A 16,764-nucleotide genomic window follows, 5' to 3' on the forward strand; every position below is an offset into this window, starting at 1 on the left:
TTTAGGTTCCATTTTCATTGTGGCAAATGCTACCGTTGTCTTCTTCTTCCGGACGTACTAGTAAGTTGAAAGCTTAACTCAGCATAAGCAATCTTATTAGAGCTAGGAAATACTTGCCCTGGCCCTTACGTACTGAGAAATGGGTTCTGAAAGAAGGAGCTGCTTTTTTGGAAGAAAACATTAAAACAAGGAGATGCTGATGCAGAAGACTGAGAAAATGCGTTCTACTAGCCCAATTAAGTTTCATCAAAGAGGCCGGCTAAGACCCAACAAATAAGCCCATTAAGTAGTTAGGCTTAACTACCTTCCGTAAAGCCCAAGAAGAGCTGTAACCACTAAACAGTGAGCTGATGCGGCCCAGCCCACAGACAGCCCATGTTCTCATTACCCTTTCTAAGCGGCCCAACGCGCCGCCATCCTCCTCCTTGCGCACCTCGTCCTCGTGAGCTCCGCCTTCACATCGCTACTGGCCAGCCATCTCCCCCACCAGACTGTACAATTACAAAGCTCCGCACTCGCATGCTCTTCGCCCCCTCACGCTTGCCGCTCCAGCGCTTCCCGCCTCGCCGTCTCCGCCTCGTTCCGGGCTCCCCGATGGCCTCCACGCTCGCCATCCTCAGGCCCTCCGCGCCGGCACCGCTCGCGGGGCCACGGGGCCGGGTTGCCGCGCCGGCTACCGCGAGGGTGGCGCTGTCGTCCAGATCTAGGTACTTATCGGCCAGGGTGTCGCTCGGGTCGGAGGTGGCGGTGGGCGACGCGCTCTTCGCTGACTACAAGCCCACCACCGCTTTTCTCTTCCCCGGTCAGGTACAACGAGACAGCGAGCTCTTTTGGCATGTTTCAACTTTGAAAGTAAAACAGACAATATCATCTAGCTGAATGGAAAATTGAAGGAATCAGAAGCAATTTGTTATTGGTAACTACTTCAGAGTCAGACTTTGCACGCTTCAGTTAACGAAGATCGAATTTTGACCGCAAAGATTAAGGCGTGACTGTGATGATTAGGTTATGTCAGGAGGTTCTGTTGATTTATAATTTGATCCTTTAGTGCTGCTTTAATTTGCGTCTACAACATGCGTGATTCTGAGCTAAAGAAAACAAGTCTGCTACTCTCTTCCAAAATAAATGCCTTTGAGGCATGTCTGTGCCATTCATTATTTCTGAATTCCTTCAATTTCAGGGTGCCCAAACTGTTGGAATGGGCGCAGAGGCTCAAAGTGTTCCAGCCGCTGCCAAACTGTTTAACCAGGCAAATGACATACTCGGGTATCTTCAAGTCTCTCATAGTATCTATGTAGATCTTTTTGGGGTGTTCTCTCTTGCATTTGGTGTACTACTTCAAATTGCATGGGTGCTCGCCTTCCAAGAAAATGAAATATGAGCACGCATGCTAATGTTTTTCTATCTATATGTTGCATATAGATATGATTTGTTGGATCTTTGCACCAATGGACCAAAAGAAAAGCTTGACTCAACAGTGATCAGTCAGGTATGTTGATTTCGTAGTCCAAAGTCACTTGAACCATTATAAAGTAAATACATTTTATTTTTCATGCAGCCCTTCACTACTGCTACTATAGCTTTGCATCCACTATATGCCTGGCTTGGAAATCCTGGGTTTGATCACACAATTTTTCAGCAGTAGCCTGCTCTTATTTAGTTGCAATATTTTCATCAAAGCTTGCTGTTAGGCTGGATATTCCAAGGAATTAATTTGGTAATTTTCTTTTGCATCAGCTATATCGCATATTTGTATGGCTCAAGATTTACCTACGATTATGCATTTGAAGTATAGTATTTTTGCAGTCTTGTCAGTGAAGTGTTGTGTTCTGCTTGCTGAATCAATTCATTTTGCAGCCAGCTATATATGTTACCAGCCTTGCAGCAGTAGAGGTACTACGTGCACGAGATGGAGGCAAAGATGTGATCAACTCTGTTGATGTTACATGTGGTCTCAGCTTGGGAGAATACACTGCACTTGCATTTGCTGGTGCTTTTAGGTATTCTTTTTGTTCATTTAGAAGCACTCATTTGTCAGGTCAAATCATGTCCTACATGGAGTGAAGCTCTATACATAATAGGCTTATTTTGTTGACTATAGGTTGGATACTGTAGTATATCAAATATGCATACTTACACATCGTATATCAACATGCAGCTTTGAGGACGGACTGAAGCTTGTCAAGCTAAGAGGAGAAGCTATGCAGGTTAGTCTACAGAAACACTAAGAGATCGTTTGATGATTTTGTACATTGAATTCTAATGTCCCTTGCGGTGTAGGATGCTTCAGATGCTGCCAATAGTGCGATGGTTAGTGTAATTGGTCTAGATTCAGAAAAGGTGCAAGAGCTATGTGATGCTGCTAATGAGGAAGTAGATGAAAAGGAAAGAGTTCAGATTGCAAACTTTCTCTGTCCAGTAAGTGTTTTATCTGATGGTACCAGTAGCCTCTTGGTTGTCTATTGGATCTTGATTGATACGAAACAAAGTAAAATTACATTGTAGGGGAATTATGCAGTTTCTGGTGGTGTAAAAGGTATCGAAGTGGTTGAAGCCAAAGCAAAATCCTTCAAGGCTAGAATGACGGTTAGTGCCCCAAGATATCTATATTTGCTTGCTTGAAGCATATGTTTCGAAATATTATGTATACCACTTAACTATGAAATCTGGCTATTGCGATTTCAATATCTTACACTGGCCTTTTTGTTCCATTGTCACCAAACGATTTTACATGCCAAATTAACTATTATGTTTCCAGGTTCGCCTTGCTGTTGCTGGTGCCTTCCATACTAGCTTCATGCAACCAGCTGTTTCGAGATTGGAATCTGCATTGGCTGCCACTGAGATTCGAACACCAAGAATTCCAGTCATCTCCAATGTTGATGCACATCCCCACTCAGATCCTGATACGATCAAGCAGATTTTGGCGCGGCAGGTGAGCTCTACGCCAATCTTAATTTCATATTGCAGGCTAGCTGCTTTCTGGTATAAAGTGATTTCCAACTGTTGTATGGCGCTGGCTTACATGAGGGACAGGTAACCTCTCCTGTACAATGGGAGACCACTGTGAAGACTCTTATGGGCAAGGGACTTGATAAAAGTTATGAACTCGGACCAGGAAAGGTAAGATATTAGCTTATAGTTCCTGACTCTATTATTCAGTTTGTTGTTTCCAGTTGTCGCAATAAAGTGATTTTGGTTCTAAATTGTAGCGCAGCAGCTTGAACTATTCTTGGTGCAAAAATGACGTAATAATGCTTTTGTACTACCCTGTTTTCTGGTAACCAGGTTATAGCGGGTATTCTCAAGAGGATCAACAAAGGTGCTGTCATTGAGAACATCGGTGCTTGAGATGGTAGAATTTTAAGATTTCTGGGCGAGATAATAAGGGATCTGATGACCTCCGGATGTTACCAAGTTTCATAGCAGAGGGGTGGTGAAATGAGGGGCGAGAGTGAACTACAGCGATTATTGTAGGACTTCTTCATAGAGCTGGGCAATTTTCAGTTATGTTGTTTACCGCCATTGTTGAATTTTGATCGTGATGTAAAATTGATACCTGTAAACTTTATATAGTATCAAATGATCATTTGAACTGGGGAAAATTGGATGTGTAGCACTAAAAGATCCTATCTTTTGCTATGTACCATCAAAAAAATCATCTCTAGATCTATAGCATCGAAAGATCAAACTTCTTTGAAATTTACCACTTCCGTTAGTTTTTCTAACGTCTGACTGCGTTCTAAGCCAAATGACGTTAAGAGCATGCCGGAGGTTAGCAGCACGGCGGAGCTCACCTGGACATGCCCGTGGCGGAGCACACCCGCCCGTAGGCGCGCGGTGAAGCTTGCCCGACTAGCCATGGCGGAGCTCACCGGCCAGCAGGAGCGTGATGGAGCTTGTTTCGGCCGCCCGCGGTGGAGCTCGAGTGGGCGGAGCTCGCCGGCCACCTGCGCGGGCATCTCAGAGGAGGCGCGATTGGACGACGGCGGCATCAAGGATGGCGACGCGGAGACCGCCGGTGGCAGCCCGTGGAAGGGGCTTCTCCTACAGATAGAAGGCGCAGATGTGCCGCCGCCGGCCGCCACGATCGCGCCTGGCGGATACGTGTGCTCGCTGTAGTACACCGCGGCTGTCTTGATCTGTTGCCGCCGCTGCCACTACTGCAGTCGCGCACATTCTTGAATCGTTCAAGCTACCGCTTCATGGCTCTACGAGGACGGGTCCCCGCATCACTGCAGCTGCTTGCTCTTGACTCGACGAGCTAGCTCTTCTTGGACAGAAGCAGCAGAGGAACCTCTTCACACTGATTTGCTGCTTCTGCATGCTGGGACGTGGAGAAGAGCTGGGACTGGGAAGGCAGAGAGATTTGGAATGGAGCCAGGTAGCTGCTCAGGCGGCCAGGTGAGCTCCGCCACGCTGCTCTGAACATCGCTTGGCTTAGAAGGGTGCAAAACTGTCGGCCGTTAGAAAAACAAACGGAAGTGGTAAATTTCAAAGAAACGTGATCTTTCAATGCTACATAGCTAGAGATGATTCTTTTGATGGTATATAGCAAAAGATAGGATCTTTTAGTGGTTCAAATCTAATTTTCCCGATAATTAAATGTTAAGTGCATGCCGTTTGGCCAAGTTTCGTACTGCTGACTTCCTACGCTCTTGTCATCCCACGCTTCTTCCTCGTGAATCATCGCCTCTTCCAGCTTACACGCTCGCCATGAGATCGGGTTTGGTTCTCCCGGATGCACAAGCGAATCAAACTGCAGCAACACATGCTCAGTTGGCGTCGACCACAAAGGCACTATGGCTCCTGCCAACTATAACCGTCTACGATACCTCAGAGCCAGATCACAGGACTGCCAGGATGATTCCCAAAGACTGCAGCTTGTGTCTAAGTAGGCAAGTACAGACAGCAAATTCTGTTTTTGGCTCAGCCGAACTACGAGCATAACTAATTTTAACCAATGATTTAACAATCAACAAACTTCCTACAGAAGAATAGAAGACATTCCTGATGCACACTTCCTACAGAAGAGTAGATGTCGGCATTCATGAAAATTTGCTCAAGACAAGCAAAATGACCTTTTTCAAAAGACGCACCTGAACACATTAAGCATTTGAGAACAAATCACCAGTTAACATTGGCAAAGGTTTAATTTAAATGCTCAAAACTTAACATAGTTCACATCCACTGCCAATTCCCAGGTACCGAACATCTAAGCAATAACTTTGGCATCAAAACTATGGTTTTTGCAGTACATAGGGAGCAAACTAGTCGGAGACCCCAACCACAAAACATCCTGCTTCAAAGAAATGAAATGGAGATATCCACGACTTCAGCTTTATGCGTTTTCAGCTACAGGGTACTCAAAGACCACGTCCTTCCCACAAAGCCTGCGGTAGACTGCGGTGAAAGTCTCCAGCTTGTATTCAGTGTTGTTCCTCTCCTTCGGGTCCAAGAAGATCTGAAAAGAGCATCAAAAGAAAAGGATCAGAAAGAACCTAACGGAGACCATCTTATGTGACAATCCAGTTTGGTCGGCCAAGCTTACTGCAAAACCTTCAGTGTATGAACATGTACATATAGTAGTACCAGTGAATAACTATTATGTCACAAATTATGAACATGACATGTTAAAGCTTCAAGATATTTAGATTATCAGAATAAAATATGATGGAAGTATACCTTGATGATCTTGGCACCATCCAAACGGTATCTGACACGCTTCCCAACTATCTCGGCTGGGTACACAACATCCTCCAAGATTCCATCATGAACAGCAGTTAGAGTCCTGGTGCGAGGTCGCTGAACAGCTGAACCCTTCTTTGGCGGCCTCACAATCCTTCTTGTGGCAACAACTACTACATCCTGAGTCAAGCAAAGCATTAAGCATGATCAATGATGTTGAATAGCAGAAAACCTGTCTACAATTACTGATATGCACACCAAACAGTAACGCTTGGCTAAAAGCTTCTATAGCATACCTCATGACAACAATCACTATACCTCAGACTCAGAACACAAAGCATATTACTGAGAGAAGATATATTAATAGTCTAATATCACAAACACCAAACAAAAAGTTTCTCATCAGGCAATTCAAACATCAAGAGGCTATAATCAATTAAAAAAAGTAGGAAGAAAGTTCTTCACAATTCGTAAACATAACAGTGAACCAAACAGCCTATAGACCAAATTCATCGGCTTTGATTCGCCGCCTCAGTCAATTCATTTATTCTCGAGTAATTAAAAGGATATACAACAACATATGGTTCAAGCCATGTGGATGACTATCACTTACGTGCTAGTAAATTTAACACTACATTTCCTAATCCAGATACATTTACATTTACTACTAACGTTGGAAGGAACCTCATGCCCGACACCTAAGCCTATTAGTTTTATTCAAGCATAGTCAGTAACTCTACATTACCACATAAGCTAAGCACCACCGTATAACAACAAAACATGAGAAATTCACCTTGCCACTGAATTTCTTCTCCAGCTCCCTGACAAGCCTGACGTGGATCTTCCTGAAGGCCTTGCGCAGGCGGTATGGGACGTGGATCACAACAGCCTTCCTGTTCCCGGCAACGTCCATCTGGCTGCAAAGCCACAACAAGCATCATCACCAAAGGTACATCCATACAAAACAGGCAACGACATCTCAACAAGCGATATTGTACATGAAGAAACGAGGCTCTTACATAGCATTGTTGATGTAGAGGTCCTTGAGGTCGCTCTTGAGCTCCTGGTTGCTATTCTCCAGGTCAAAGAAGGCCTGCGAGGTAGCAACAAACGCATCAGACCGCCGAGATGCCCACGAGATAAGAAACGCGAAGGAGCCGCCACGAAGGGGAGAACAGAAGTGTCGAGGGATTGGCGCCCTGCTCACCTGAGCGACGGAGTCCTCGAACTCGGAGGGCTCGAGGCCCTTCTCCTTCTGGATCTTCTTCCTCGCGGTGTACATCTTGCCTCCCTTCGGCGCCGGACCCTGCCGCCAGGAGATTCGAACATCACGACGCAGATCAGCAACAAGCGCTCGAGGGAAGATAACAATCAGAGGCGCGAGACCGGCGGTGGATCCGGAGGCGGGCGGAGATGGAGACGGGTAGATACCTGAGCGCGAGGAGATGGGGTGAGGAAGCGAAGTGGAGGCGCCGGCGCAAGGGTTTGGAGGAGTCGCGGGTGGCCGCGCGGGTGGGAGCTCTTATAGGCACCCATAAAACCCTAGCCCCGTGGAGTGGCCCGACCTCGCTGGGATCACTGGACCGCGAGACGGGCCGTACATTTGAGAAGCCCATTTCGATGGCCCAAACACATCACATGTGGGATCGTAGGCCCACCGCATCGTGGCCCAATTGGCTGCCAGGAGGGTGTGCTGGGTTACTTGGGCTATTTCTAGGAGTTATGCGTGGCCAAACCAGACGATTGAAAGTCTTTAGACATATGTTTGGTTGGTTGCATTGTCAATTTTTGTTCTGGTTAGATTGTGTTTGGTTGGCTACATAAGGTGCTCACTATGTAACGCAGTTGGACCCACAAAAGTGACCACGCCGGACCTTATGCAGGCTGTATAATCGAAGATGGAGCTGAAATCTATCTTCCGCAATACAAATCCGTTTGCACTAGCTAAGTCTGCATAAGGATCGGCACTATACAAGCCTCGCTAGCCTCTTATGCACCTTACCAATCACGGCCAAAGAAGAGACGTGACCAATCCCTCAAGGCACACAATTTTCCAAAAAAAAAAGTCTCACTTGTCCCGTTGTCCGTCTACAGCGGCCTGTTTTGTCAATACGCGCTACCGTGCCGGCGACAAACGCACACCATGCGAGGAGGAAAGAAGAGCCGTCGCTTTCACTCGGCAGTGGAGGCGCACATCTTCCTCGCCGCTTCGCGCTTTCACTCGGTATTGGTCGCGTCTCGACGGGCGACCTGGTGAACCAGGCCAGCCTCCATACCAATTTACCAGACCCCAACGATTCCTTTCTTCTCCGGCTCCGCGTGCCAACGAAGTTAACCGAGAACCGGAGCAAGAGATCGCGCCGCGCCGCGCGCAGGAGGCCGCCGGAAAGCGGAAGAGAAGGGCGCGGCCGTAGAGATGGACGAGATCATGAACAAGGTGGGCGCCTACTGGCTGGGGCAGAGGGCCAACAAGGAGATCTCGTCGGCCGGCGACGACATCGAGGTCCGTGGGACAAAGCCAGCATCTCTTACCTGCTCTTTTTTGCTGCTTGTCATGTTTCGTTAGAGTTTTCTTTGGTCGGAGCGTTGCTCAGATCTGATGAGCGCACGCACACAGCTTGGCCTGCCTTATTGCGGCCTCTGATCTCCATCTGACTGACCAATACACGAACTAAAAGTTATACGAGCTCTGAGTGAATCAATTATTGATCAATAGCTGGTGTCTATCGTCAGATTATCAGATCGTTTGGCTTTCTTGTCAGAGATTTTCAGAGAAGCCAAAGAAGAAAAATAAAGGCCAAACCCTTTCATGCTTCCTGAGTCCTGATGTTTGATACTGATCCACTAGATGTGTTCCTGCGTCTGCAGTCGCTCTCGACCAGCGTCGGGGAGGGCGCGAAATGGCTGGTGAACAAGCTGAAAGGCAAGATGCAGAAGCCGCTGCCTGACCTGCTCAAGGAGCACGGCCTGCCGGTGGGGCTCTTCCCGCGGGAGGCCACCAACTACGAGCTCGCGCCGGAGACGCGGCGCCTGACGGTGTACATCCCGTCCAAGTGCGAGGTCGGCTACCGCGACGGCTCCGAGATGCGGTTCGACGCCACGGTGTCCGGCACGCTGGGCGAGGGCCGGCTCACGGAGGTGGAGGGGATCAAGACCAAGGTGCTCGTCTGGGCCAGGGTCACCGCCGTCAAGGCCGACGCCGCCAAGGTGCACTTCACGGCCGGGATCAAGAGGTCGCGCGCCCGGGACGCCTACGAGGTCGTCAGGGGCGGCATCACCGTCGACGAGTTCTAGCTCTGGCTGTATGTCAGTATGTGGCGCCGCTGGACGGACGATCTCGATCTTGCTGGTTTTGCACGCTGAGATGCTTGCAGGAATAAATTCTACGCTTAATTAGTTGTGTGACCGTGTGCTTTATTGTGGGACTTGTGAGTTGTGACGCACTCACGCACGTACTTTACTGTACAGTATTAAGATTTGAATGAGAACATAGACCCAAGCATAGGCAGAGCTCGGTGCAGTTCAATCGTTTTCCGCTTTGTTTGGTTTTCTTCCACAATCCTTAGCGCACGCAAGTCGAGAAAAAAATCTCGCATGCATGGAGTCCAGAATGAAGTCTATTTGCAATACTTTTTTCAGGAACGGGTGTAATTTTTCGTGACGAATTTAACGACGGTAATTAATTGATGATTGGCTACAGTGATGCTACAGTATCATTCTCTAATTATGCGGTCAAAGGCCTCTAGATTCTTCAGGGGTCCTGAAGTTAGTTTTATAAACTGGCTTAGTTTGATACTATGATTAGCGGTCAAAATGATGATTTCCTAGCATTTTACAAAACCAAACAAGGCCTTTTCCTCTTTTGATCCCAAAGTTCAAGCGTTTTGTCAGATTTGTAGAACTGGGTGTAAAAATACGCTGCCCCAACGCAGAGGACCCAGCAAATTACATACACTACTTCTGCAAAAAGTATATAAACTATACACTAAGTTGCACCAGCCGGGAATCGAACCCGGGTCTGTACCGTGGCAGGGTACTATTCTACCACTAGACCACTGGTGCTGTTGTGTTGCCTCTGTAATAAAAGATAATATAACCTATCGACATTCCAGGTACATATCGACATTCCAGGTTACTTTAAACACCGATCATAATCTGATAAAATACCATCACATCATATTCCTACACTATTATAACTTTCGTTTTAAATCATAAATAATTGATTCATGCAATTTTGTTCATTCTGGAGAAGGGAATGTCCGAACATAGCCTGTGGTAAACAACTAATCCAAAATAGCAAAACCACTTTTGCATTATACAAAAAACCTGCACAAAGGCAGGAGGCCAGACGGATTACAGATATAATAGTTTGCTGAGGGATTCTGATCAAACTTTGCAAAATATTATTCTAGTATTGCTAGCTCAAGCCAGGGCAGGAAAATAATACATGAACTTATCTGAAAGGAAAAAAAGGACAGGGTACAGACAGATCTTCGTTAGACAAGCTTGACGTGCAGCACATCTCATGACCTCAATTCCCCAATGGACAGCTCTGGGCGAACAGCCTAACAAATGTGTCCCTACGCTGCATCTTCTGTCAGCTTAGCGAGTATGCTCCTGTGTGGAAGTACATTGACTTCAAGAAAAATACATGGCATTCCAAGAAATGCTCGGACTATTTCCGCCTTTCCTCATTGAACCTTCAAAAAATGATTTCGAGGCCTCATATGTGGACCAACAAATTGCAGACCGCAGGTGCAGGAACAGCATTCTTGGCTTCCATCCCCTCATCAGCCCAGAATATCCATCTCGTTTTATGATTGTTCTAACACATTCCTATTGAGACTGGCGTGGAAGCGCTCACAGCCGCAGACACCCTGATCACCAAAATGAGTGTTACATTCCTTGAAACTGATGGCAGGTTATTCAAAAAGAAAAAGAAAACTTGAAGAAAAAAATCCACATTAAAACTGAACATGAGGCACAATACAAAACGATGGTGACGGGGGCAGTATCTCCATGGCCATGAAATGGGTAGCTTTCAATTGAACCAAAAAGAAAGGGTTTAAGCACGCCACCGAGATCTTTTCATGTTGATTCAATACCCAAAATGAAAGTGTTTTATGGTTCACTTAATTGTGTATTTTCACTTGATGAGTTTCCAGAAGAATAGGAAAGACTAAAATGTCAGTATATAATTCAAGAATTGAACAACATGCATTTAAACCAATATTCAAGCAAGGTTCCACTGCTCTATATGTTCCAGGGAAAGTCTCTGATGTGATATTTAGCAAGATAAATAACTTATATATATAAGTTTAACCGAGTCACACAATCATAATATTTAAACCTCTTCAAACACACACTGCAAATAAATACACTGAACTATGGCCAATATGACAGCCAAACAACAAATCAACATTCACCAATCACCAGGGAGCAGACTAGACACAGAACGTGCCATTGGTGGAAATTGAGCACGTGAATGTCCAAACTCCAAAATAAGCTTGAACTAGGAAGTTAATGATGTGTGCGCTCAATTATTTGTATAAATTTCCACTTTGGTTTTTCAGCAAAAATTGCAAGTCAGCTGCTGTAAACTTCTATGTCATATCTACAGTGTGAAACAGTTATACATATTGCATTTACATTAAAATTCTCTTAATTCTTTTATCCAAAAACTCCGCCTATGCTGACCGGAAGACTCTCTTTCTCCTGAGTCGTCTCAGCATAGCCGGTCCCAAGCCCGGGTAAAGGAGGAGGGTTGCGTTAGGTTTTGGCAAACCATCATAAAAATAGCCACTCTAATGGATTTGAAACCCACAAGAAACTCGATGGGGCGTAACCCTCTTAGCGACGCGCTACATCGGAACCCGGGTGTGGTGATAAATGGGCAAGGGCCGGGTCGCCATCCCCCCAAGGGCGCGTCGTATCGTGACCTGGGTACGATGATAAGTGAGCAAGGGTCGGGTCGTCACCTGAATGACGTGCTACATCTACGCCCGGGTGTAGTGAAAAATGAGCAAGTGTCTTCGCACTTCCCTCGACGGGTGCGAAGGGTAAGGAAGCTAGCCGAGCCAACTAGGATTCGTATAGGTAGCTGGAACGTAGGGTCCCTAACGGGTAAGTCGCGAGAGCTAGTTGATGCAGCAATTAGGAGGCGTGTAAATATTCTATGCGTTCAGGAGACTAAATGGAAGGGCCAAAAGGCGAAGGAGGTTGAGGATACTGGCTTCAAGCTTTGGTACACGGGAGTAACTCCGGATAGGAATGGTGTAGGCATCTTGATTGATAGGAGCCTTAAGGATGGAGTCGTAGAGGTTAGAAGGAAAGGCGACCGGATTATCCTAATCCGTTTGGTAGTTGGAGATTTGGTTTTGAATGTGATCAGTGCCTATGCCCCTCAGGTAGGCCTTAGTAAGAGCACCAAAATGCAGTTCTGGGAAGATCTAGATAGCATTGTTAGTACCGTGCCTACCAGCGAGAAACTCTTCATAGGAGGAGATCTCAATGGCCATGTGGGTGCGACTAATGTAGGGTTCGAGCGAGTGCACGGGGGTTTTGGGTATGGTAGCAGGAGTCAAGAGGGGGAGGATGTGTTGAACTTGGCGTTAGCCTACGACTTGTTGATAGCGAATACCGTGTTTAAGAAGAGGGAATCCCATCTTGTGACGTTTCGTAGTGGACAACACTCGAGTCAGATCGACTTTATCCTTGCTAGGAGGGAGGATAGACGTGATTGCTTAGATTGTAAGGTGATACCTGGGGAGTGTGTTGTCCCTCAACACAAGCTTGTGGTGGCGGACTTTCGTCTTCGGGTACGTGTCCACCGGGACAAACGTGCTAAGATTGCGAGAACAAAGTGGTGGAAGCTTAGAGGGGAAGCGGCACAAGCGTTTAAGGAAAGGATGCTAGGTGATGGGTCTTGGGAAGAAGGAGAAGATGCAGATGACATGTGGCTAAAGATGGCAACATGTGTTCGGAAGGTGGCCTCGGAGGTGTTTGGCGTGAGTAGGGGAGGCAAACAGGAGGGGAAAGACACTTGGTGTTGGAACGACGAGGTGCAAAGGGCTATTAAGGAGAATGAGTCTTTCAAGCGCCTCCACCTTGACAAAAGTGCAGCCAACATCGAGGGCTATAAATTAGTGAAGAGGGTTGCAAAACGAGCTGTGAGTGTAGCAAAGGGTAAGGCGTATGATGACCTGTACCAGCGGCTAGGCACGAAAGAAGAGGAGAAGGACATTTATAGGATGGCTAGGATCCGCGAGCGGAAGACAAGGGACATCAACCAAATCAAATGCATTAAGGATGGGACAGATCGACTGTTAGTGAAGGATAAGGAGATCATGGATAGATGGAGAGAGTACTTCGACAAGTTGTTTAATGGGGAGAGTGAGGGCCCTACCCTTGAGTTAGATGACTCTTTTGACGATACCAACAGACGTTTTGTGAGGAGAATTCAGGAGATAGAGATCGGTGAGACTTTGAAGATGATGAAGGGAGGTAAAGCGATGGGCCCTGATGGTATCCCCATTGAGGTGTGGAGATGCCTAGGAGATAGAGCAATAGTATGGTTAACTAAGCTTTTTAATCTCATTTTTCGGTCAAACAAGATGCCGAAAGAATGGAGGAGAAGTATATTAGTACCTATCTTCAAAAACAAGGACGATGTTCAAAGTTGTACTAACTACCGTGGGATTAAACTGATGAGCCATACAATGAAGCTTTGGGAGATGGTTATCGAGCATCGCCTAAGAAGAATGACAAGTGTGACCCAAAACCAATTTGGGTTCATGCCTGGAACGTCAACCATGGAGGCGATTTTTTTAATACGACAATTGATGGAGAGATATAGGGAGCAGAAGGACTTGCACATGGTCTTCATTGACCTTGAGAAGGCATATGACAAAGTACCGAGAAATGTCATGTGGTGGGCCTTGGAGAAGCACAAAGTCCCAACTAAATACATTACCCTCATTAAGGATATGTACAATGATGCGACGACGTTTGTCCGGACATGTGATGACAACACCACTGACTTTCCTATTAACATAGGCCTACACCAGGGGTCAGCATTGAGCCCTTATTTATTTGCTTTAGTGATGGATGAGGTCACAAGGAATATACAAGGTGAGATCTCTTGGTGTATGCTCTTTGCTGATGATGTGGTGCTAGTTGACGAGAGTAGGGTAGGGGTTAATATGAAGTTAGAGCTATGGAGACGCACGTTAGAGTCGAAAGGGTTCAGACTTAGTAGGACCAAGACCGAGTACATGATGTGCGATTTCAGCGCGACTAGACATGAGGGGGGAGACGTTAGTCTAGATGGGCAAGTGGTGGTCCAGAAGGATACTTTTCGGTATTTAGGATCGGTGCTACAAAATGATGGCGACATTGATGAAGATGTTAGGCATAGAATTTCAGCTGGCTGGTTGAAATGGCGGCAAGCTTCTGGCATCCTTTGTGACAAGAGGGTGCCACAAAAGCTAAAAGGCAAATTCTATAGGACAGCAATTCGTCCGGCGATGTTATACGGTGCTGAATGTTGGCCTACAAAAAGGCGACATGTCCGGCAACTGAGTGTAGCAGAGATGCGGATGTTGCGGTGGTTTTGCGGGCACACAAGGAGGGATAGAGTCCGGAACGAAGTTATTCGGGATAGGGTCGGGGTGGCACCAATTGAGGAGAAACTTACCCAGCATCGGCTGAGATGGTTTGGACATGTCCAACGAAGGCCTCCTGAGGCGCCGGTGCGAAATGGGGTTCTTGAGCGGGTCGATAATGTAAAGAGGGGTAGAGGTAGACCTAAACTGACGTGGGATGAATCAGTTAAGAGAGACCTTAAGGATTGGAATATTTCTAAAGAGATAGCTTTGGATAGGAGCGCTTGGAGACTAGCTATCAATGTGCCTGAACCTTGAACTTATTTCTTTCGGGTTTCATCTCTAGCCTACCCCAACTTGCTTGGGAAAAAAGGTTATATTGTTGTTGTCGTCGTCTTTTATCCAAAGTGATGTACAGCAAATTAGTCCTCATATGAAAATGTGGCTTGGAGTTGGCGTCACACAGTCCAGTGACCACAAAAATAAAAAGGTCAAATCCCTGCGTCATTAGGCCTCCACAAAAGTTCTGCAGAGCATCCTTAGAACAGTAATCACAACTAGCAGATCAAATGAACACAGAAGGCTACTTCACAAGTTGTTTCCAATAATCTTGGAGGTGGATTGGTCAACTAGACAGCATAAGAGGATCCCTCCTTTGGTGGGCAAGCCATTAGAAATCACCCAAATCAGCTATAATATTTGTTGCAGTCTTGCAGAGCGTTAAAAGTCACAGCTTGGTCAGATCGTGAATCAAGTGCATAAGATCCTCACCTGACACTGTAGCTGCGTCTTGACGACGTCGAGCGGTGTGGTGACCGCCGCCGCGAGTGCGCCAGCTGCGGCCCCAGCTGTGGCGTGCACGGCGAGGGACTCCTCGTCGGCGGCCATGTCCCCAAGCATCCGCTTGGCTGCCTCGTAGGTGGCGAAGTGGACGGCGGTGTAGGGCGCGTTCATGACGACGGTAGTCCGGTAGGACACGAAGAAGGCGCCGGGCCCCTCGTCGCGCAGCACGGTGCGGATGCAGTGCCCGACGCCCGTGTAAGGGCTGCTGGTGAGCTGCAGCCTCTGCTTGACGGTGTCCATGGGCGTGAAGACCGCGTCGCTGGCGACGGTCGCGAGCACCCCGGATGCGGCGTGGGCGGCGGGGTTGTTGGGGCCGAGGCGATCGGTGAGGGCCGACTTGGCGAACTCGTAGACGGAGAAGTACACGGCGTGGGCGGGCCCGGCGCCGAGCGCCATGGCGGGGAGGCCCCGGTAGAGGGCGAGCGCGCCGCCCTCCCCCGCCACGGCGTTGCGCAGGGCGGCCCCCAGCGACAGCGCCGGGCGGCAGGGCGGCGCGCCGGCCTGCATATGGGTCTTGAGGGTGTCGACGGGGAACATCACCGTGTGCTCGACGACGCCGGCGACGGAGCCGGCGAGCATGTACTGCCAGAAGCGGAGGCCATCGTGGGTGGCCGCGGGGACGGCCGGGGCGCTAAGCACCGGCTTGGGCGGGGGGCCCGGGGGCGCCGCCGGCTCCTCGGCGGCGGCGGGCAGGAGGCGGTCCGGGGTGCGGTAGTCCGCAGCCATGGGGGGCGGCTGCGCTCGGGCTAGGGTTTTGACGGGATAGCACGGGGCGGAGCACGGGGAGCGCACGAGGAAGAGGGGACGGGAATAAAGAGGAGAGATTTGAGGGGGAGTAGGGTGTCGCCATTCAGGAGGAGGGGACGGGGAGGAAGAGGAGGCGGAGGTCAAATCGATCTCGACGCATCCTTCCCGGGCCGTGTCGCAGTTTCTTCCCCAAGTTTTTCTCCTCTCCTGACTCCTCTAATCCCTTTTTCAGTCCCCTGAAGAGGAGGCACTTGGAAGTTTTTTTTTCTTTTGCATATGCATATTCCTTTGTTCTTGATTGATGATTGGTTTAAATTAATTTGATGCTGTGTGCAGGCCGGATTAGGAATCCGCATTGTTTGGTATAATTTGGTTTAAGCAGGAAAAGTTGCCTTTTGTTTCCAGCTGGAGAGATCAAGTCGTGGTCTAATTCTGATTTATACACGGTGACTAGTTGTTTGTTTCCGGGCGTTTTGACCTGACTAGCCACGTTAGTATTTGCAAGGTTGATGCCCATTTGTGAGTGTCATGTTGGCCTTCGCTTGGAAGAGAGGGCGAGAAGAAAGGCAAGTCCAAGATGAGGATCTGATGGTCAACCCACAAAACTTGCAAGGATCTGTATGCCATCAACTTCACGATCTGAGATCATAATTCATATAGCCTATCAGAAACAAATACGCAAGTTTAGTGGAACAGTGGGCTGGTAGCAACTTATCGGGTGTTCTTCAACAAAGGAAAATATAGGTTCTGTTTGGAGAAATAATCAAGAGTTATTTTGACAGCTATTCTTTAGCCCACCCAAATAGCTCTATCTCTGAGTTATTTTGTCTTTCCAATTATTGAGCTCCCACTACCCTTGCCTTGATTCTCCAAATTTGCAGCG

At 47.7% G+C, this 16,764-nt stretch overlaps 3 protein-coding genes, 1 non-coding gene and 1 pseudogene across 4 annotated transcripts; 2 read left to right on the forward strand and 3 right to left on the reverse strand.

Moving 5' to 3' along the window:
- Positions 1-456: 456 nt before the first annotated feature.
- LOC120691442 (malonyl CoA-acyl carrier protein transacylase-like) lies at positions 457-3,605 on the forward strand. The gene is made up of 10 exons (XM_039974511.1): positions 457-807; positions 1,181-1,266; positions 1,423-1,489; positions 1,858-2,000; positions 2,159-2,207; positions 2,281-2,418; positions 2,506-2,586; positions 2,759-2,935; positions 3,037-3,123; positions 3,289-3,605. Exons 1-10 carry the CDS (start codon positions 520-522, stop codon positions 3,349-3,351), a joined length of 1,179 nt encoding a protein of 392 aa, XP_039830445.1. The 5' UTR covers positions 457-519; the 3' UTR covers positions 3,352-3,605.
- Positions 3,606-5,053: 1,448 nt separating this feature from the next.
- On the reverse strand, positions 5,054-7,267 carry LOC120691045 (40S ribosomal protein S7). The gene is made up of 6 exons (XM_039974004.1): positions 7,120-7,267; positions 6,896-6,994; positions 6,708-6,781; positions 6,482-6,605; positions 5,686-5,868; positions 5,054-5,464 (listed from the first exon to the last, which is right to left on the reverse strand). Exons 1-6 carry the CDS (start codon positions 7,222-7,224, stop codon positions 5,342-5,344), a joined length of 708 nt encoding a protein of 235 aa, XP_039829938.1. The 5' UTR covers positions 7,225-7,267; the 3' UTR covers positions 5,054-5,341.
- A 633-nt stretch (positions 7,268-7,900) lies between these two features.
- On the forward strand, positions 7,901-9,214 carry LOC120690973 (uncharacterized protein At5g01610-like). Its single transcript, XM_039973912.1, has 2 exons — positions 7,901-8,191; positions 8,557-9,214. Exons 1-2 carry the CDS (start codon positions 8,105-8,107, stop codon positions 8,980-8,982), a joined length of 513 nt encoding a protein of 170 aa, XP_039829846.1. The 5' UTR covers positions 7,901-8,104; the 3' UTR covers positions 8,983-9,214.
- Positions 9,215-9,679: 465 nt separating this feature from the next.
- On the reverse strand, positions 9,680-9,750 carry TRNAG-GCC. The gene has a single exon. It is a non-coding gene; the product is annotated as a tRNA-Gly (tRNA).
- Positions 9,751-9,972: 222 nt separating this feature from the next.
- On the reverse strand, positions 9,973-16,143 carry LOC120690974 (annotated as a pseudogene).
- Between the last annotated feature and the right edge of the window lie 621 nt (positions 16,144-16,764).

This window comes from Panicum virgatum, chromosome 9N (assembly GCF_016808335.1).
Source record: "Panicum virgatum strain AP13 chromosome 9N, P.virgatum_v5, whole genome shotgun sequence".
Classification (NCBI taxonomy): domain Eukaryota; kingdom Viridiplantae; phylum Streptophyta; class Magnoliopsida; order Poales; family Poaceae; genus Panicum; species Panicum virgatum.

Bases quoted from the DNA above. Each gene is read 5' to 3' on its own strand.
- LOC120691442 (XM_039974511.1), top strand. From the start codon at position 520: ATGCTCTTCGCCCCCTCACGCTTGCCGCTCCAGCGCTTCCCGCCTCGC. The intron at 2,419-2,505 runs GTAAGTGTTTTA...ATTACATTGTAG, and splicing joins TTGCAAACTTTCTCTGTCCA to GGGAATTATGCAGTTTCTGG. The intron at 3,124-3,288 runs GTAAGATATTAG...TCTGGTAACCAG, and splicing joins ATGAACTCGGACCAGGAAAG to GTTATAGCGGGTATTCTCAA.
- LOC120690973 (XM_039973912.1), top strand. From the start codon at position 8,105: ATGGACGAGATCATGAACAAGGTGGGCGCCTACTGGCTGGGGCAGAGG. The intron at 8,192-8,556 runs GTCCGTGGGACA...CTGCGTCTGCAG, and splicing joins CGGCCGGCGACGACATCGAG to TCGCTCTCGACCAGCGTCGG.
- LOC120691045 (XM_039974004.1), bottom strand. From the start codon at position 7,224: ATGGGTGCCTATAAGAGCTCCCACCCGCGCGGCCACCCGCGACTCCTC. The intron at 5,869-6,481 runs GTGAATTTCTCA...TGCTTGACTCAG, and splicing joins AGAAGAAATTCAGTGGCAAG to GATGTAGTAGTTGTTGCCAC. The intron at 5,465-5,685 runs GTATACTTCCAT...TGCTCTTTTCAG, and splicing joins ATGGTGCCAAGATCATCAAG to ATCTTCTTGGACCCGAAGGA.